The sequence below is a fragment of the Bipolaris zeicola genome, assembly GCF_000523435.1.
Source record: "Bipolaris zeicola 26-R-13 unplaced genomic scaffold scaffold_121, whole genome shotgun sequence".
In the NCBI taxonomy this organism is placed as follows: domain Eukaryota; kingdom Fungi; phylum Ascomycota; class Dothideomycetes; order Pleosporales; family Pleosporaceae; genus Bipolaris; species Bipolaris zeicola.
In genome coordinates this window covers 22,668-42,350 of record NW_006912170.1, presented here as the reverse complement: position 1 = coordinate 42,350, position 19,683 = coordinate 22,668, and the positions used below count along the sequence as shown (strand labels likewise).

Sequence of the window (19,683 nt, the reverse complement as noted above, 5' to 3'; positions counted from 1 at the left end):
CTCCGCCATGCGTTATCGTTCCACTTCCCCAGAGCGAGTGGAGACAGCCAAGGAGGCGAAGGGCGGGAGTCCACACGGCAAACGCTTGGCGAGAGATAACGACGCGTGGGGTCTCGGGAACGCCTTCGGAAACATCGACCCAACTTTCCATGTGTTGAGCCCATTTACTTCTCGCTGGAAAGAAGGTCCCAGCATCTGCGCATTCCAGTCGACAACGTCTCGTCGTCCATGGACGCACCATCCACCCACTTGCGGGCCGGCGGGCCCTTGCATACCGGCTCGAAACTTTTTGCGTTATCAGCGTCGATCCTGAACTGATAGGCGTGCATGGTGAGCTTTAAATGAGTGAAGACATGGACCAATGGCGACAAAGACGCCACATAACGCGCTTGACTCATATCAACCTTGCCTGCAGCGAGGTCAGCAACGTGTTTCTGGGCGAGAGTCTTGCGTTGCTGCGGCGTCTTTTGTGATGCCGGTAGTGAGACCTGTGGGAACTGCCTGTGCCACAATCAGTAGACGCTTGGGAGAAGATAATGAGGAAAGCTAAGACGGATGGCCTATCACGACGGGTACCGCGCGGATATGTGTACCGGGGTATCGAGAAGATAGCAACCAACACCTAGGTGTAGTAGCACCTCCGAGTGGCTGGACATGGTTTACGTACCACAAGGATGCCAAAAGCCCTAGCGGCATTTGTTAGTACAGCAACTACTTGAGATACAAGATATCAAACCTTTGCTTGGTCTTTGTTCGATTAGCCACTTGCTTCCACCATCTGGAAAGCACAGCTCAATCATGCACACAACACAATCTTCCTCTGCAGCCTTCTTCTTTGCAACTTTCATAGGAAACAAGGAGCAGTAGCTCAAGATGGGCTTTATATCTGAAGCCGGTGGGGGCAATTTCCGCTTCTTGGACTCTTCCACTGGGGTGTCGTCGGCACTCTCTGGATCAGTTTCGGTGTCAGCGTTAGATTTTGGTGCGCTGACGGTGAAGTAATTCGAGAGGGTGTTGGTCTGCTTCACAGCAGCTTTTCTCTTCTTGGTAGCTCTTGTTGTGTCGTCTGCTGCTTCGTCCTCGGCAATAGTAACCAAATCTTCGGTATCCAGTGGCGCACACAGTATGCATGCATCTTCAATGTCCGGGATGGCAGTAGATGCTTGGCGCTTCTCAGATAAGGCTTTTCCTTCGCTGTATGTTCTGCACGTGGCTTGTATGGGACATTCGTCACACCGTGGTCGTGGAGTACAGATGGTAGATCCGAGTTCCATGAGCGCCTGGTTCCATAGACCCGGTACAGCGTTTTTCCGCTGTTCTGGGTAGTTGGAGGCAAATTTGATCAATTGGTCCGCCATGTCCCACATCACATCTGTCGTCTTTTTATCTTTTGCGTCCATGTACAGGCCCAACTGCCGGCTTAGTACTCTTGCAACGTTTCCATCGAGTACTGGTTCGGCTTCGCCAAATGCGATACTGGATACCGCACCTGCAGTATATCTCCCGATACCGGGCACTTCTTGAAGTTCAACCGCCCCACTGGGAATTACGCCCGAAGCACTAGGTGCAGACGTCATCTGCTTAGCGCCCTCGTGAAGCCGAGTTGCACGGGAGTAGTATCCCAAGCCTTTCCAAACGGAGAGCACATCGTCATGATTTGCAGCAGCAAGGTCTTCCACGGTGGGCCATTTTGCTATCCAGTTGTTGAAATATGGAATGACTGTCGACACACGTGTCTGTTGTAACACTAACGCTTGTTAGTATGGATGGCACGTGAGAGTGGCTAAACTGATGAGCACGTGATGACGCGTTTTGGCGCGTTACGCGATTTAGCATCGCATCGCGTAGCATTTGCAAAAAATGAGAGCGCCTACTTACTGACTTCAGACACCCAAACCTCATAGGCTCTTTTCGATAGAACCCTTTTAAGCTCTTCTTCTCGGCCTTCAAAGTCTGCGGGGTCGATCCACGCTTTTCTCCACGGCATACTACGCGTCTCAGCGACGCCATTGAACCAGGACAGCAACGCGTCGCATGCTGACCGGTTGCCCAAGATGAGCGGGTAGTGGTACGATGTGCTGTGGATACGCGATGGCGGTAGCGCAACGGTGGGTGGTGTTGAAGGGGATGTGATGATTGCCTTGGCAGACTTTGCAGCTTTGTTAGAATTGGCTGCTGCTGTTACGGCTTTCTTGCGCGGAGCCATGGTGCGTCTTGAGCAAGATAAGATAATGATGCGCTTTGAAAGGATACAAGCAAGAAGGGTCAATGATACCAACTATCAATTCCGCTGACGAGCGGCGACGGCAATATGAATGGAGTTGCGATCGCGCTAAGCTTTACTAGCGCGATTACAACAGAGATCGGGCTTCCTCCTGAATGCTTGTCACTTTTGAAGTCCACCAAAGAATGCCTACTCGCTCTGAAAACAGACACAACATGTAGCCGACCGCGAGTCAATAGTCTTATTATCCACATGGCTAACCAGCATAACACCCACACAAATGCCCATTAACATGAAGCAACCGAGGGCATGCAAACACCCCTATGTAACCAAGAAACATATCAATTCAAATCAATGTGGGGTATAGGAACAAGAGAATATAACCGCAGTAACCAACTGCTTACGAAATCCCAGTGCGTGCTTCGCAAAATTCGCAGAATCCAAACCAAGAATCTAAGCCCAAAACACATGCATGCCGGGTCTAGCCTCAAGCGCGCTTCTAGCAAATGACAATGCAACCGCTATGCTTACGAGAGCTATGAATGCTTCAGCCATATGTCACCGCCCTCTCCCTTTTCCCATTTCTTCCATGCTATTTCGTATGCATCTTCTAAATCCCGAACCCATCTCTTGGTGTCAAAAAGAGGGCTGGTCCACCGTGACTCGTAGAGCATGCGTCGTAATTCACTGAGTCGTCCAGTGGGTCGGTGACCCTCGTACTTGTAATCGCGTGTTAGGCGGACAGCCATGTCCTCGTACTCTTCGTCGCTAGATGCGATAAGCTCTTTCGCAGCTTGTGCACCGGCGGGCGTCTTTGGCAATGCGCCTTTAAGAATAGACGCTGCCATTCGAGAGCACATCTTGTACTTGTATCGTGGTAGCGTTAGCAACGGCGTACCGGACCAAAGCACATCTGCAGCCGTTGTATGAGCGTTGCACTCGGGTGTGTCAAGGAACAGATCGCAGACGCGTGCCCGAGAAATGTGCTGATGCTTCTGGGCAACGTCGGTAAACATGATACGGCTAGCAACTTCTGCACCTGCCCACATGAGAGCTGTTTGCTTCAGATTTGTCTCGCCAAGGTCGGGGAATCGTAATAGCCAGAGAACGGCGTTAGGGATCTTCTCAAGAATGCGCAACCAAGTGCGGAACGTCGTGGGTTCGATCTGGTAGAATGATTAGTCAACGTATGATAATCGGAGTCATGATTGACCTACCTTGTACAGCTGGTTGAAGTTTGCAAGAATAATGGCGTTGTCTGAAAGGTTGGGAAAGATTTCTTTGCGCATCGCCCATCTTCGTTGTTGCTCTTCTTCCCAGTTTGGCTGTCGACCTTGTGAGTCTGGAGCACTCTGTCTGTGGTCACAGCAGAAGAACGTATCTCTGCAGAAGATGATGTTTTCTCCGTATATCCACTTGTCGTCCGTGCCGCCACTGTTGTCATCTACCAGTGCATCTTCAAGGTCGATGTTACGGCGCCATTGACGGAGAGTGTCCGGTGGCACAGCAGTATCATCAGCAAGCAGGTAGTCACACCATTCGGCGCCGAGGGTACCCGCAAAACCCATAAATGCCATTTGAACAGGGGCCGCGCGGGCAGCAAATACTTCATTCCTTGCCCCTCTGGTGTATCCGTTAAGGTTCACAAGGACATGTATGCCGTCACTGGTGATCTGGTGTACCAATCGCTCCGCAGACCAACTGCTGGCGTCATAGAAGACTGGAGATTCCTTCTCAATCTGCTTGCGGTGCTCAGATCCGTCACTCGCAGTGGTCGCATAACAGTATGCTTTTACACGGCTCGGGTCGTGTAACCCAAACACAGACTGCATCAGATGAGCCAGTGGATGGTTGTTGAAGTCTGAAGATACGTAGCCGACTTTCAGATATGGCCTCGGTGGGGCTGGTGGTTGATAAACAGTGGGTGGAAGCCAGGGAACCCTCAATGTTGAACATGAGATACGCAGACCGTTCCGTTGCGATATTAGACGAATTTGCTTGGCCGACATGGGACATGTGAAGGTGTGAAAAGGCAGTACAGTCGGGGCTGCAGGTATCGTCAAGCCCGCCGGGAGCTGCGGCCTTCTGTATGAGGATGATGGTCGCTGCTGTCCAGTCACATGTCGATCCTGGTACCACTGCCAGGTCATCCATCTTATCGCACGCTCAACAAGACGCACGATACGAGCGCCTTCCCACTTCTGACCCTTCCATTTAGTCAATACCCGTCTCATTCTATCCTCCTTCTCTTTGGTGTCTTGTGCGTTAGTGCCAGTGAGAACGAAAGGACGCATGATATCCTGGATGAAGTAGTCGTCCATGACACCTCTGCCCCAGTCTTCGCCATCAGCAAGCTGCTTCTCAACCAGTTTAACAACCTTGTGGATCCATCCGGAACTGGAAGCACCTGGTAGAGTGGCGTCCAAAAGCATGCCGTTCTCATTGACGTGCCAGCGGTCTCTGGAACCGTGATCATCGGCTATTCCGCCTCTGCCAGCCCAGTTGCAAACTGAGTTGAGAGCATTGGCAAGCCCACAAACAGCTTCTGCGAAGTCAGGGCTCGACTTGACTGCCTTGCGATAATAGAAGATTGCATCGGCGATCCGGCCTTTGTCTTTGACGGCGTTGGCAAGATTTGCGAGAGCAATGTCGAACCCTTGATCGCATTGGACGGCCTTTTCGTACATGTTGATAGCATAATCCAGTTGACCAATGTCCTTCAAAAGACTTCCGAGGTTCGTGTACAGGTGAGCGTGAGACGAGTCCAACTGAAGTCCATAGGAGTAGTATGCAAGGGCAAGAGCAACGCCACTGCCCGGAACCAAGCCAGGTATCTGAGGCTGAGCAAAAGCGTGCGACACAGGACTCGGTTTTGCAGGGGCAGACTGTTGCACGCTGGCAAGTAAAATGCCGACGTTGTTGGCTGTTGATGGACTCGGCTGAAGGGATAATGATAAGTAATAAAGAGCCAGGATCTCTCGGACACCGTGTGTACTTTGGTATGTTGGGGTCTTTGGCGAGTTGGTTGCCATGCCGTCTTGGAAGATTTTCGCGAGTGAGAGTAACGAGTTGCTCATTGTGGATATAGCTGCTTTCCGCGAAAGACCTTCACTGGAAACATGTTTCAGACCAGGGAGCTGGCCATGAGGTGGGAAGCAAAGCTGAGCCGTCCTAGTAGCTGCATCCGGTGGCAACAGGATTGGATCGGATGAGGGTGGTACACGGCGTCCGCCTGGTGAACGCTCCGCAACGTCGTATCCAACAACGGCAAGGATACGCTTAATAAGGCCATCGATACCATTGGTGTGTGGTCCAGTCCCAATAAGAACTGCATCTTCAAAAGCTCTGGCAGCGGCTGCATTATCACCAAGTGCGTAGAGCATGTTACCCTTCGCATGTACCAATGCAAGAATGCGACCGTTATCGCAACCTGCAATGGCATATCCACTCGAGCCAAAGCCGGGTTGATCCGAGCCAGGGAGCTCGTCTAGCTCTTTGAAAACCGATGATTCTTCGCCTTCGAATTCGAAAATGGGGCGATCGGATGCTTCCGAGAGGCTCGACTCGCTATACGTAGAGGCTGAACGCTCGCTTTGCGCTTCAAGGCTTCGCAGGGCATCTCCTCTCTTGACGAACCTGAGCTGGCGTTCGACATCTTCGATGACCTGAACCGCCTCTCGTCCCTTGTGATCACTACAGAGTAAACCAATGAGGTGCTCGACAGCCTCAAAATAGCTTGGACGTAATTTGACAGCGCGCCTCCAATGGCTCTCAGCTTCACGCTTTTGCTGAAGAGCAAGCATGGTAGCCGCCAGATTCGAAATGGCTTCAACATGGCTACATTGGGTTAGCATTGAGTATACACAGAAAACAGGGCGTGCTTACTCTTTGTCCAAGGTCAAGATATGCTTGTACCAGTCTTGAGCTTTTTGGTAGTCGCCTAGTGCGTAAGCCAGACAACCACCCAGAAGAATACCATCGATCCAAGTCCATTTACTTTCCTCGCAGTGTTTGGTGATGGCATCTAGGGCAGAAGCAGTGGTCACGCTTGGAGGTACACCGTGTTGGAGGCTCTGGTGAACACCGGCAACAGATCCAGACATTCGGCGTAAAGTCCGTGGCGGCTCGATAACTGGAGTATGGGGCTGCATGGAATGTTGTAGTGGCATGCCTCCTTGCCACACCTGGCTATTTGGACCAGGACCCCCGGCTGACCATGCTGATAACGAACGTGAATGCGGCATTTGAGGTCTCTTGTGCACGAATTCTGATCCAGGTTGAGGTGACGCATAGTGATTGGGCACTGGACACGATACACGTCGTTCTAGAGATGGCATACTGCTGACGGAAGGACCAGAAACGCTGCCTCCAGGTTGCCGCGGCGGTTTGGGGTAAATATGAGGCCGTTGATGTGTACGGCCATGGGGATGTGAATTAGTCTTTCGGGTCGCTTGTAAATGTCTAAGCATGTCTACATAGACAGCATGGGCCCATGCAAACACCTTTTCCCTCGGCTGTTCGCTCGGAGGTAATGCACTGAAGTCATCGAGCGGGATACTGGGCATGTGCTCAGCGATAGGTGTTGTTTGACCGGAATGCAAGAAATCTTGAGGACGTTGAGTAGGGGGTGGAGGGAGAAGCTGATTTTGATAGTCCAATGCAACGTTTGCATGGGGCTGCGCATATGGCGAAAAATCCAGTTGCGGCCTTGGGGCGCGACCGTAGGCGCCATGTGCATAGTCTAATTGAACAGGATTTGGCTGATGATGTGAAAGATTGGGCATGACATTACTGTATGGGTGACCTGCAAAGGGGTTGTTATGTGAATGACTCCAGTTGTGATTAGGATGATGCAAGAATCGAGGATCGCGCATGGCAGCAGGCCGATAAGGAATGTAGGTGCCATCGTGCCAATATGGGCCGTATGGCCCTTGGTCGTTGGAGACTGTGGGATTCAGGGGTGTTTGAAACGGAGGCCCCATGGGGGTGCAGAAAGGATTGCCGTACATCTGGTAGGGCTCAAGGGGTTGCAATGGGGGTATTTGGTTGAGCATCGAATCAATTTGTGGTAAGTGTTGGGCAGAGAGCCCAGATCCCGTTTCAAAGTAACGACTCGCACTCCATTCCAGCGCATCTCGCTGATTCTGGGCGTGGCCACGATGGAGAGCTGGCGAGCGGAGAGGGAGATCTTTGTTAATGCGATAAGGCATGCCTGATTCGGCGGTCACAGGAAGCAAGATGTGCTTTGTCGCATGGGGCTCTCCGTTTGTCTCGACAGATGTGCCATCGTATGCGGCGGCCAGAATACCATTCGGCGTCTTGCGGCGCAGCATGTGCTCAGCGGGCTTTGGAGTGCGGCCCGTATCGGAGGGCGGCGAACCGTACGCGCTGTGTCTAGAGAGTGGATGGGCGTATTGTTGGGGGATAGAGTGTTGGGCGAGGCTGCGGCCATCGGGGGTAGGGCCATTGCGGAGGTAGGAGGCGTGTGACGGGGCAGGCGCCATGTTGCTGTAGCCTGGGGTGGAAGGAAGCTGCGACGGCGGCTGCGGGGGGTATGGCCGAACCATGGTCATGGTGGGGGAGCCGTTGGAGGGAATCTGGTGGTGGTGTATGTGTGTGCGTACGTGCGTGCGTGGGTGAATGGGGCCTGTCGCGCAGGAGACCAAGATAGGCAGCGAGCAAGAGGGTGTGTACCGGTGGTCACCTTTGGGACGACTGTCTGGAGCCAACTGTGTGGTGACAACCCCACAGCACAGCTTCACCAGGAGCGGCTGGTGCCTATGCCTTCGCGGAATCGTCGCCCGTCTGCTGCGCTTGACATATCTCTGGGGGGAGGTGGATTGGACTGCTCAGCACCGGGCGTCGGCGTGCTGGCAGGTTAGCCGCAGGGAGCCCGGCGACGGTGGAGTGCTTCGAGGGCGAGAGAGGGTCGCTCAAGTGCGGGCCCTCTCTTTGCGAAGTGCAGCAACGGCAGAACCGGGCGGGCAGGGGTGGTGTCGGGACGGTGGGCGTTGTGGTGCAGTGTGCAGTCGTAGGGACGCGGTTTCTGGGCGTCGTGTCGCGGGAAGGCCGTCGTTGGTCGAACGGGCTGAGGAGGCAGAGTCAGCGTGTTACGGGCGGGCTGCGACTGGGGGCGCAGCAGCGGTTCCGTCACGTCGTGTCAGCAAGCTGCACGTCGAGGCGGCGATGGCTGCTTTTTTACCCTTGGGGGCTCACGCTCACGCACACGCTTGCGCTCACGCTCGACACACACGCACACTCGAGGGCGGATAGGCGGGCGCGCGAGATGACGAGGTGTGGTGTGGCGGAGACGAGGCAGCGGTAGGCCTATCCGCTTTCGTATCCGCTCAGTGGTTCGAGAGGTGGCTTGGAGCGATCCCTGCCGGGTGACAGACGGTCTGGGGGATGTCCGCCAGGCGATCGAGCGGGATCGAGGAACGCGCGCTACGGCGGGCGAGCTGGACGAGCACCGGCGGGAGTAGTGGCGGCGCTGGGCATGGATATGGATGTGGATGGCAGGATGCAGGCAGGATGTAGGCGGGATGCGTGGGAACAAGGACAAGGACGCTGCCAGCTTCTTCTACTATCGCCGCCGTCCAAGTAAGTACATGGCCATCGGTGGACGCTGACGCCGCGACTGCATGGAAAACAAAACTTGGCCATGCTAGTAGCCTGCAGACTGCAGAGAGAGACATGAACAAGCCAGAGACGGCGCCTTGCAGGGGCCCTCGTCCATTGACGCGGGTGCCGCAATATCCACAATGGCCCATCCATCATTCACCAGCCCGTCCGCCCTGGGTGCTTGCATAGTGCATCCTTCTGGCTGCCTGACTGACTGACTGACCCGCCCGTTGTCCGTTGTGAACACATTCACCAGACTATGTAAGCATGTACTTACATGCATGCACACTCTAGTTACTTACTTCCACAGACACATGCAACAATCACCATACCCGCACGCCAAGGGCTCCCGCGTCAGCCATCATCGTTGATGCAGCCGTTTCATGTGCCATGCAGATCCCCCATAGCGCGACAAGGTACCGCCACACCACATCATGCACATCACAAACACACTCAATAACTACACAAACACACACATAAGCATGTTGACCGCGGAAAAGGACCACTGAAGCCACCCGAAAGGAAAGGCTCCGCGGTGAGTAATGGGTCGCTTTCTTCTTCTTCACACCAAAATAGGCCTATACAGTAAGGGAAGTAAGGGCCAGAGTGTTGGTGAAGTGATGCATCATCACACAGTTACAAGGATTCCAGGGTGCCCTGGACAGCCTGCCTTCTTGTCACCAATCAAGCCTGGGGTCAAACTCATCAGTCGATTTTTTTCTCATCAGTCGACATTTGCCAAGTTGACCCCCATCTTGCAACATGGGAATTTGCCAGGCAAGATTGCGCTTTGGAGCACATGCTGCATATGCCCATGCGACACCGCCTGGTCCATGTTCAATAGAGATGCAGCGGCTCACCGCAGGAGCCCTCGTTCCTCAAGGCCTATGCCAGCCGATACTGGCGGGCCCATGCTGACCATGCTAGTACTGATGCTGGAGAAGGGCGGCGCCCTTTACATGGCGGGTTGCGCCGTCGTTCCAAGCGCATTCCTCGAGGGATGTGCGGCCGCGCACCAGACCCTGCCAAAGGGATGCTGAGTGCACAGCATTCGACAACGGTTGACCTAGTCGGATTCGTGAAACAATAAGGCGCACACCATGGTGCGGATAGGGTATCCTGGGAGTATGTGGAAACAAAGTGTGAGATGTTGTGAACAGGTGAGGTGGAAGGAAAAGCTTTTAGTAGCTCGCAGAGAATTTCATGTATCCAAGCGTCGCTTAGTCACCCCGCCCGGACCTACCTTCCGCCGGCCTGGGGTTTGATGTAATGTGGCATCACGAAAGTCCACCGTGTCAACCGCCGAACGCTTAGTTTTTCCAGAGTCCTCCATCACCAACCTGATTTCCCTCCGCATCGATCGGTCAGGTCATCTCTTTCGCCCGCGGTTCAAACTCTCGCTCTCACCATGGCCGAACAAGAACAACCCCCGCCAGAGTATGAGACCCATCAAGGCCCGCCACCACCGGGCTCGATTGCCATTCCGATACCCCTCGGACCCAACGGCGAAAAGCCCACCCCCGAGCAAATCCAGCAAATCCAGATGCAAATTGCCGCCGAGGCTCAAAGGCATGGAATCTCAATCCAGGAATATGTTCAGCGAATGCGACAGCAGGCCATGGCTCAGCAACAGATGCAGATGCAGGCGCAGATGGAGGCCCAGCAGCGTGCGCAGCAGCAGCAGCAACAGCAGCAGCCCATCCAGCCCGGCCCACCCAAGCCCGAAGCCATTGCTCTTGCGAATTGGCTCAAGTCGCAGGACTTGAAGCCTAGAACCGTCGTGCACGACGAAAAGAGAAAGGACATGTTCAGAGGTAGGATGCGACCATTTTTTGTCATGTGAATATGCAATTAACAAGTAAATAATAGTCAAGCGAGCAATCCGCGCCATCCAGTCTCCCGCATACCAAAAGGCACGGGCTAAGAACCCTCTGCTCCCAGAAGTCCACGACCGTGTTACCGCAGAGAACTGTTTCAAGCTCCTGCCGCTTTCTCTACTTGCGCTCCGGGTATCCAAGGCCGATGAGGATGAACACGAGGGCCATAACCACGCCAAGCCCAAGCGCATCAAGGGTCTATGGACGGTCAAGATTGAGCAGCACCAAGACGCAAATGACGACAGCTACTACATTTGGCTGTACGAGGGATCGCAATGGAAGCAAAAGCTGTACGCTCTTGGCGCCTTGGTGGCCGTGATTGCCATTGTGCTGTTCCCGCTGTGGCCGCTGATGCTGCGCCAAGGTGTGTGGTACTTGAGTATGGGCATGCTTGGCCTGATTGGACTCTTCTTCGTCATGGCCATTGTCCGCCTGATCCTCTTCATCATCACGATATTCGTTGCGCCCCCTGGTCTCTGGCTCTACCCCAATCTATTCGAAGACGTCGGTTTCTTCGACTCGTTCCGACCTGTGTGGGCATGGCAAGAGGTACGTGAAACATTATCCGCCTTTTTAACCCTTTTCAAAGTGTATTAACAAATGGACAGACTCCCGAGGATATCAAGGCAAAGAAGGCAGCAAAAAAGGAAAAGAAAGCTGCCAAGTTGGCTGCTAAGGCTGCGGGTATCAAGGGCAAGAAACACGGTCATGATGCTTCGAGGACAACGACTCCTGTGCCGCCAAATGCCGCTCCTTTTGCTGCTCCTCCTGCACCTGCACCTGCACCTGCATCTGCGCCTGTGGATAACGCACCACAAGCTACTGGGGCTGAACCTACAGCAGAGGGCGGAGCAACTCAGCGGCCACCACGGGCGACTGTGGAGGAGGTTGAGGAGGAGTAGTGTAGGTGCGCGTGTTTGTTTGTTTGTTTGTTTACTTGTTTAGCTTGCACTAGGTAGATAGGGAGCGCAAAGGTAGAGATGAGGGGACGATGATACTATGCATGGGTTAGCAGGCGAAAATTTTGGCGTTTTTCACTTCAAACAAGTGTCTGTGTTCTGGGAACCGAGGTGACGCGTGATACTGAGGTGGAAGGAGAGAGTATCTGCAGTCGTACTCTAGCTTCTTTTTTTTTAGTATTACAAGCGCTTTACTTGGAGATTCTTTCTATTTCAATTCTTTCTATCCAATTTTTCCCTCTCTCTCTCTCTCTTTAGTCATCATTCTTGTTTTGTCCAACCTAACTTACACGCTTTAGTAACACTTGTCTCGAATCTCAGTCATCCAAAATTCTTCTTTTTTATTAAGTGCCACCGTTTGTTTTACCTTTTGCGCAAATTTAAACTTTTTTTTCTCCTTCCTCTCCCGTGCCAACTGAAACTTTGTTACATTCCAGGGTCCCTTGAGGCGTGCGGAGGAGGGACACCACGGTGATCAATGTGCACGTGTCCAAGCTTTTTTCTATTGCGTTTTTTTGGGGGAGGGGGACCCTTGAAACATGTTGCGAGGAAAGTTTGAAAGAAAGGGTATAACGGTTTTTTTTCTCTTTTTCGGATTTTCATAGGGAGGGGAGTTGAGACGGGTAAGGGCCTAGAGTGTGTTTTCGGTGTGCGGGGAATAAAGGTATGGGAGGCAGGACTGTTGTTATTGCGGTATTCCGAGGTTGGAGGGAGTGTAAGGAAGGAAGTAGAGGTTGGGACTAGTTTGTTGTTTGCGTAATAGCTGGTTTCGGATGTGGAGCTACATATTACACAATACTAAAGAGTGAGCGCGTACTTATTAGCAGGGGCTTCTATGGAGAAGAGGAAAATTAATACAGTCCGCTATGATTGTGTGTATTGGTAGGAGTAGTTTCGAACAGGTGGCAGGAGCGCGGGTAGACAAGGGTGTTTGGGTGTCAAGTCAGGATACCCATGACGTATCTGCTCGTGTTGTATAATTGCGCCATATATCTCTTGTTTCCTTCTCGTACATGCATCCAAGGCATGATCTCGTGATTATCGTCATTTCGTTCTAGTTCTCGCGTGGTCGTTACAAGACAATGTGATGAGCAAACAATCAATTCGAGACCAAAAGTACAGTCATCTCGGAACCACACATGCGCAAGCTAAAATAGTCAATTAACGTGACGATTTCAGCCACAAGCCACTAGTCGTACTTCAAATTACCGAAAAAAAGAACGATGACTAGGAGTCACTGTTTTTTTATTCTCAAAACCATGTCAACGCCATTACCATGCAACCGCCGCCACCGTCAGAATCGTGTCATGAGAGGAGAAGCCCAATCCGATGCCGGTGGAAAAAGAAGACAACAAAAAAGACCAAAAATTACTCTGCAGTGGCAGATGGCTGGGCATCCTGGGGAGCATCGTCACCGTCATTGGCCTGACGATTAGGGGTTGGGGCAAGACTAGAGTGGACAGAGGGAGAGTGGGTAATTTGGCTGGTAGGGTTTTGCTCTGCTAGCTGGCGTTCTACAGAAAAATCATGGTCAGTACTAGTGTTGTGTTACAAGTGGATGAGTACATACCTAGTTCTCGTATCCGCTGCTTGAGCATCTGGTTCTCGCGAGTCAGGTTCTGAGTCTCTGCCTGGTAAAAAGCACTTTCATCTCTAGCGGCTGCAGGGCTGGGAAGCATGTCGTGGGGGTCGTAGGAGCCGGCTTGGCCGGATATGGGCCGCAGGGCGGGAGAGCCCGCATGACTGCTGTGGCGCGAGCGGTCTGCAAACGACGACTGGCGGCTGATAGAACCCAGGCCAAAAGGCGAGCGGGAGCGGGGCTGGGCGGCTGAGGGCAGCGGCGACATGTGCTGCGAGTGCGAGTGCGAGGCGGGAATGGACATGGAGCGCTCCGAGGTGGGGGTGCCGTCGTCAACAACAGCAGAGGCGGACGAGGGGTGCTGGTTGGCTTGAAGGCTGTTTATCTGGGCCTGCTGGGCGCGGATCATATTGAGGAGGCGGTTGACCTGGCCCTCCTGCTCAGCCTCGAGCTCCTGGTGCAGCTCACCTAGGCTGGGGGCGCGCTCATGGTGTGGGCTGTGTGGCCAGGTACCGGTGCCTCTGGCGCGGGCTGAAGGGCTCTGCTGCATTTCGCCGGGGGCAGGTAGGGCGGGATCGTTGAGGTTGAGGTTCATGCGGATGCTGGAGCGGCGACGGGCACGTTCTGCATCTCTCCGTATGTCACCTGACGAGGGCGAGCGCGAGTCCTGGTTGTGGATGCCGGCATTCAAGGCAGCCGTGGCGGCGAGCGAGTGGGGAGAGCGCGAGCTGGAGGGCGACTGGGTGCGAGGCGAGGGTGAGGCGTGGGGAGGAGGGGAGATGGTGTTGACGTCGGGCATGGCGGGGGACGGGACGGGATGGGGTGATGTAAAGTGGGGTATAGGAGTTGTAGGCGTAGATGTGCGTGTGTACGGTATGTGAGGTGGATGAGAAGATTGATGGATGTACTACTGTAGTCGCGGTAGTCAGCGGGCAGTCCGTCAGTCGTTCAGTTAGTCAGTCAGTCAGTCAGTCCGTCAGTCAGCGTCAGCGTCACCAGACAGCTGTGGTGGGGTGACTGGAACTGGAACTGGTTCTGGCGGGGCAAGTCGGACGGCCGCGCTACTGCAGGAACACCAAAGCCGGCCAGCCTTGCCCTGCCGCCCCCCTGCTCCCCTCCTCCCGCTTCTTACCACTACCAACGACTACGTACTGTACTGGTCAGCATCTCATCATCGCCATCGCCATCTCCATCAGCCCTCGATCCCGTCCGCCTCATCTTTATCATCCCCATGCCCGTCGTCATCTCGACATGTCACCAACGGGAATAAGATTTGCAGCCATGCCACCCGCTTGCGCGGGCTAACATGGCCTTCCCCGTGCACCCGCACCGCACCAAACTCTACTTATGCACCTCGCTGCCTGTGGCACACGCTGAGACACCAGGCCAAACATTGTGCCTACGCCCCTGGTGACCTTCTACCCACGCTGCCACTACGACTTCATTTTCCTTTTGGCCTCGTCGTCGTACCCTGACCATGTTTGTGACGGACGTGCCACACTGGCCGTAAAAACAAGTTCACCGCCCAAACACGATCCAATATCTCCCCACGCCCCAGTATTGCCTGGCGTCGGCTGCTACGGCCACACTGCCGCTCCCTGCCCGGCCTTGTCCTGCAGAGTTTCGCTAATAATACTTTTTTCTGCGACCCTGTCCTTTCCACCCCGCCCCGGAGAGCGGCCAGGTGGTGGATTCTGCTACAGACTACTCTGTCCTCGTCATCACTTTCGTCGTCGCTGTCTCCGCCTTTGCAAGGTCCTACCTAGCCTCCCTCTCTCTACCAAGACGCGTCGTCGCGTACCTACACCCCAACTAACCCCCATTCACATCGGCGCGCTTCGTCCGCGTGCACAGCCAAATGCTCGTGTTGGCTGGGCCAGCGCACTGTCAAAAGACGTTGTGCCGGCCCTCTCCCGGCTAGCCTGCTTGCAGCGCGCCAAAATAACCCTGGTCTCGATTAGCGCACGCCGTCGCCATCTCTCCCTTCCCAACTTTGTCTTCGAGCTGGCAGTATAGGGGCCACATTACACCCCCTGCGTCTTCACATCACACAGGGAACTGCTCCCCTGGCGCACTACCATGATTACCCATCCTTCATCTGCGGCAACTAACACTCGCCACCACTCCTCTCCCTCTTCCGCGACTCTCGTCACCAAAGCCGACTCGTGTCGTCGTTTCACTTTGGTCAGCTTTCTGGTCCTGTCCACATATCTGCCGCCCAGCGCCGCCGCCTACTTCTTGTTCATGGGCTCATGTCCCGTCCGCTCGTTTGATCTTCGCTTCTCCTGGTGCTATACCACCACCACCTATATCCCGCTCCTTGTTCCTTTCCGCTGACTCTCCCCACATTGATTGATCCCCAATTCGGCTCTTTCGTTATCCTCGACTTCCCAATCGCTATTGTCACACTCTCACACACGGACCATATTCGACCAACGTTTGCACCCCGGCCGTCCCTTCCGAGAGCCCTTGACCCCCGAGAGACCAGCCTTCCCTGTCGCTCTCCATATCGACAGATTCGACTGTCCCGTGCAGCAACCAATCTGCCACACCTACTACCCACTTGCCTTATCCCCTCTAAATCACATACTCGCCGGAACTCACGTTTACCCTCCAGTCGCTCTCTCACATTTCCACTATACTGCCGCTGTGCAGTCACAGCACATTCACAATGGCCGACCTTTCGGCACGGCCGCCCATGTCCAGATGGCGCCTCACCCGCTCCACAGCAAACTTGCGAGAAGCAGCACGAGAAGCAGCACGCTCACCCTCGGTAGCATCCAAAGTATCCGTACCCGCTCCACCAAAGACGCTCGAGCGTGTATCTTCTAGAATGTCCTTGTTCAACTTGTTCAGCAAGCCAAAGGTAGAAAAGGCCCGCGGTCACACAGAGGTTGGTCTCGCAGTGCCAATGCGGCCACAAACGCCACCAAAGCCGACTGCTCCCATGTCCATACCTAAGTCTTCACTGCGACAAAACCCTTCGCCCCCCGCTCAGCAGACAATACGCGCCCGAGCAAGCCAAAGATTCCGGCCCATATCTATGCGCTCCGGTGTATCATATAACGAGTTTGGTGACTGGGAGCCGCCGCCACTCTTCCAGGCTTTCCCCCAGTCCATCAAGCATGCTACCGTGCAAGCCTGTGTCTTTGCTCCAGAGGTCTTGATGCGGACACAGAGCCAAAGACGGCAAGCAGAGTCCCTACTCGAGAGAATCGACCATGAACGCGAACTATCCACCATTACTGAAAACAGCACAGAGGCCAAGAAGTTGGAGAAGAGTCACAAACGCCTCATATCCCACTCGGTGCTTCACCCACCTACACCAGAGCTTGTCAACAAAATCTACGTCCTCGTCACTAGCGGGTACATCCTGCAATATGCTGGTGATGGCCCCTTTGACAGGGTACCGGAAAAGGTGCTCAAACTCGGCAAGGAGTCTGCGGCTTTTGCCTGTGACCTCATACCCGGCAAACATTGGGTGCTTCAAATATCCAGCCATGCTAGCGATGATGGCGCACTCGAAGTTGGCCCAAAGAGCTCAATCCTAGCACGTCTGCGGACACAACATCTCAACACACGCAGGTCCGTAACGAGCTTCCTCTTAGTTCTTGAGAGCGCCGAAGAGATGGACGAATGGATGACGAGTGTGCGAAGGGAGATTGATAACCTTGGTGGTACAAGAACAAGGGATGACTCTGCCCGAGCTTCTTGCTCTACCGATGGCGGCTCGGTAAGCAAAGAGTCTGCTGAAATCGCCAACCATCGGTTCAGGGTCAGTCGAGACGCGTACAACATGAGCAAGGTTGTACCAATCGAACCACGCCTTTCAGCGTCGCCAAAAATCATCACCTCGGACTGGGAAACGAATCCTGAACAGACCAAACGAAGCATCGACTCATCAAGCGGACAATCTCATCGACAAAGCAGCCGTCTCTCCGTCGAGACGTCATCAGCCACATCGACACCGGTATCCCAACACCAGATGCAACTCGAACAATTGCGCGGCCGCTCACGGTACTCCTTCATGTCGTCATCGACATCTTTCTCTGGCGCCGGGACCCAGAACACATCGCGCGAATCATCACCCGCGCCACAATCACCTCTGATGGAAGAGTGTGGTGCGACTGGCGACAACGAGCCCCTCCGAAGTGCCATGTCCCTGCGATCCTTCCAAATGAATCCAAACAGTTCAATGTCATCCCGACGTAGATCCATGCAGCCACTGCCGACAACTGACGAGAATCTTCTGCAAACAGCTGAGACATTGTCTAAGAACTTGCGTCATTCTCTCTACAGTCCTGCCTCACCCACGTTTCCCGGGATTGAAAACCCTTTGGCCGCAGGCCCAATTATATCAGTCAACCAAGCACCAAGTCTGGACCAACCTCAAGAAACTGAAATCGGTTTGGCATACTCATCACCCCCGGAGCTCAAGAACGATATACCAGACCAGCCCGAGGAAGATGACAGCCCTCCCGCTCGCGAGGATAGCCCGGTGAGGTTCAATGCTCATGTCTACAGTTCACCACCTAGGAGGGACGTCATCTCGCCTCCTCCCAAAGAGCCTGCACCACTTCCCCCACCGCCTGCTCGACGCCAGTCCATCATGGGTAATACGACAACAACAACAGGCATGTCAAACCCAGCGCCCTACCTTGCTTCTACCAGCAAGGTCACCGGCACAAGGCGTCGAACTTCGGGGTCACCAAAGCCCTTTCTGCGACCTATTCCAGTCCGCCCTCAAGCCCAACATATCGATTCTGCCAGACGTCGAGCCAGTCAGACACCCTCACCTACGCCCTCGATTTCTCCCTTGATCGCGAATCGATCTGTGACTGCGCCAATAAGGCCAGCTTCAGCGGCATCCAACATGACAACATCCCCTAGCCTTCATGGTCTTAATTCAGCACAGTCTAACCCACTGCGTCGGCCAGCCTCGGTTCAGATCCGTTCTGATCGAGCACCTTTCCTGTCATCCCGCCCACTGCGCCTCATCTCGTCTACGCCCTCTTTCGTTCCCGGCCAAAGAATGTCAATCCAAGCAGCCCCTACAACTACCAACGTTCAAGCATACCCTAATATCGAGGCGCTGAGGCAACGAACGTTAGCACAGCAAACCAGCCAAAAGACGATTGTAGTAAAGCGTAGTCTAAGTTCAATTGGCCTGCCGCCACCCGCGCCGCCACCAAACATGCCTCTTCCTCCACCTCCTCGCAATATCACATCACCTACTCCGCCGCCCAGCATACCGCTTCCTCCGCCACCACCAACCGCGGATCATCCAGTCACGCCTCTCAGCATGCCGCTTTCTCCGCTCATGGGCCTCCCAGCACCACCGCCTACTGCGCCACTACCCCCTACACCGCCCGAGGTTGCACCTAGGGCTTCTATCGTCTGATTATCACCAAAAAAGATGTCTTATACAAACATCGTGTACACCATGGAGTCGGCGTTTCGAATCAGTCTTTGTTATTATACTATTGAGATTTGGGCCGGCTCTGCTTTCCTCGTCGCGGCTATTACGCTTTCATGTCACTGCTTACCTTGATGCCTGTTCTTTTCTAAAATATTGGTCTGGAGGGGAGAAATTGTCGTATGTCTGTTTTCCGCGCTATACCAGTCCGTTGGGTCTCTTTGTCTCTCCTTTGATTTCTTTTTCCAAGCCCCTTGTTCTCTTCGTGTATCTTCTTTTTTTCTCGCTTGATTGCGTCATTTGCATGCTATACTACGCACGCACGTCTTGATGGGTTGTTTTCTTAATCTTGGTACCGGATATGGCCCTTTTTGCTGGACCAGGGTCCGCAAGGGTCTTCCGTGTAACTGGATCTATTGCGTTTGTTCTTCAAGCACGTCTTATAATGATTTTGTGGAGTTTGATTGGTTATCTTGGTACGGGAGGGGACACGGAGATCAAAAGAGATTTATTTGGGTGGTAGACTTTAGACTAGGTTTTCCCACGTTGATCCGTGCTCATGCATTCGGCTCAGGCCTCTCATGCACTTGGGGGTTGTTGGTTGATTCTATCCTCTTCTCCTTTTCCATTCAGATTGTTTTAAACCTTTATCTGCATTGTGATGTATGTTTGTATAGTGTATTGTCAGGTATGCGTGAGGAAAGGGGGATTGTGTTAGGCCTTGGTGAAGTGCACAAACTGATTTCCTCATACATATTGGCTGCCAGTTTTACTTACTACCAAGGCACTCTCATAACGAAAGTGATGTCAATTAGCTGAATTCCATTTCCAAGAAGAAAATCTTTCCAACTCCCCCCAAAAACACTAACCATGAATTATCTCGTCCACATTTCCCAAATGCCCAGTCACGTCGATACGTAACCCCTCCATAAAGCCCTCAAGCCAAAGCATCCCTGATGTTACAAAACTACACATTCACCCCCTTGATAGTCCTCCCGCCCGTCAAC

General features: G+C 53.6%; 9 protein-coding genes across 9 annotated transcripts; 5 read left to right on the top strand and 4 right to left on the bottom strand.

Moving 5' to 3' along the window:
- Positions 1–164: 164 nt before the first annotated feature.
- COCCADRAFT_38353 (uncharacterized protein) lies at positions 165–2,206 on the bottom strand (the record flags this gene model as incomplete). The annotated part of the gene is made up of 4 exons (XM_007715947.1): positions 165–501; positions 668–686; positions 737–1,747; positions 1,879–2,206. The coding sequence occupies 4 exons, from the start codon at positions 2,204–2,206 to the stop codon at positions 165–167; spliced, it is 1,695 nt and encodes a 564-aa protein (XP_007714137.1).
- Positions 2,207–2,311: 105 nt separating this feature from the next.
- Positions 2,312–2,515, top strand: COCCADRAFT_100919 (uncharacterized protein; the record flags this gene model as incomplete). Its single annotated transcript, XM_007715946.1, has 1 exon — positions 2,312–2,515. The coding sequence occupies one exon, from the start codon at positions 2,312–2,314 to the stop codon at positions 2,513–2,515; it is 204 nt and encodes a 67-aa protein (XP_007714136.1).
- Positions 2,516–2,760: 245 nt separating this feature from the next.
- Positions 2,761–7,797, bottom strand: COCCADRAFT_6553 (glycosyltransferase family 41 protein; the record flags this gene model as incomplete). The annotated part of the gene is made up of 3 exons (XM_007715928.1): positions 2,761–3,390; positions 3,442–6,061; positions 6,110–7,797. The coding sequence occupies 3 exons, from the start codon at positions 7,795–7,797 to the stop codon at positions 2,761–2,763; spliced, it is 4,938 nt and encodes a 1,645-aa protein (XP_007714118.1).
- Positions 7,798–9,145: 1,348 nt separating this feature from the next.
- Positions 9,146–9,325, top strand: COCCADRAFT_100941 (uncharacterized protein; the record flags this gene model as incomplete). The annotated part of the gene is made up of 1 exon (XM_007715945.1): positions 9,146–9,325. A coding segment is annotated over one exon (180 nt), but the record flags the coding sequence as incomplete, so codon positions are not given.
- Positions 9,326–10,253: 928 nt separating this feature from the next.
- Positions 10,254–11,624, top strand: COCCADRAFT_27730 (uncharacterized protein; the record flags this gene model as incomplete). Its single annotated transcript, XM_007715936.1, has 3 exons — positions 10,254–10,659; positions 10,715–11,271; positions 11,331–11,624. The coding sequence occupies 3 exons, from the start codon at positions 10,254–10,256 to the stop codon at positions 11,622–11,624; spliced, it is 1,257 nt and encodes a 418-aa protein (XP_007714126.1).
- Positions 11,625–12,107: 483 nt separating this feature from the next.
- Positions 12,108–12,284, bottom strand: COCCADRAFT_100982 (uncharacterized protein; the record flags this gene model as incomplete). Its single annotated transcript, XM_007715944.1, has 1 exon — positions 12,108–12,284. One exon carries the CDS (start codon positions 12,282–12,284, stop codon positions 12,108–12,110), a length of 177 nt encoding a protein of 58 aa, XP_007714134.1.
- A 765-nt stretch (positions 12,285–13,049) lies between these two features.
- On the bottom strand, positions 13,050–14,059 carry COCCADRAFT_27729 (uncharacterized protein; the record flags this gene model as incomplete). Its single annotated transcript, XM_007715935.1, has 2 exons — positions 13,050–13,195; positions 13,252–14,059. The coding sequence occupies 2 exons, from the start codon at positions 14,057–14,059 to the stop codon at positions 13,050–13,052; spliced, it is 954 nt and encodes a 317-aa protein (XP_007714125.1).
- A 1,872-nt stretch (positions 14,060–15,931) lies between these two features.
- COCCADRAFT_27728 (uncharacterized protein) lies at positions 15,932–18,661 on the top strand (the record flags this gene model as incomplete). The annotated part of the gene is made up of 1 exon (XM_007715934.1): positions 15,932–18,661. One exon carries the CDS (start codon positions 15,932–15,934, stop codon positions 18,659–18,661), a length of 2,730 nt encoding a protein of 909 aa, XP_007714124.1.
- Positions 18,662–19,034: 373 nt separating this feature from the next.
- Positions 19,035–19,199, top strand: COCCADRAFT_100926 (uncharacterized protein; the record flags this gene model as incomplete). Its single annotated transcript, XM_007715943.1, has 1 exon — positions 19,035–19,199. A coding segment is annotated over one exon (165 nt), but the record flags the coding sequence as incomplete, so codon positions are not given.
- Positions 19,200–19,683: the final 484 nt, after the last annotated feature.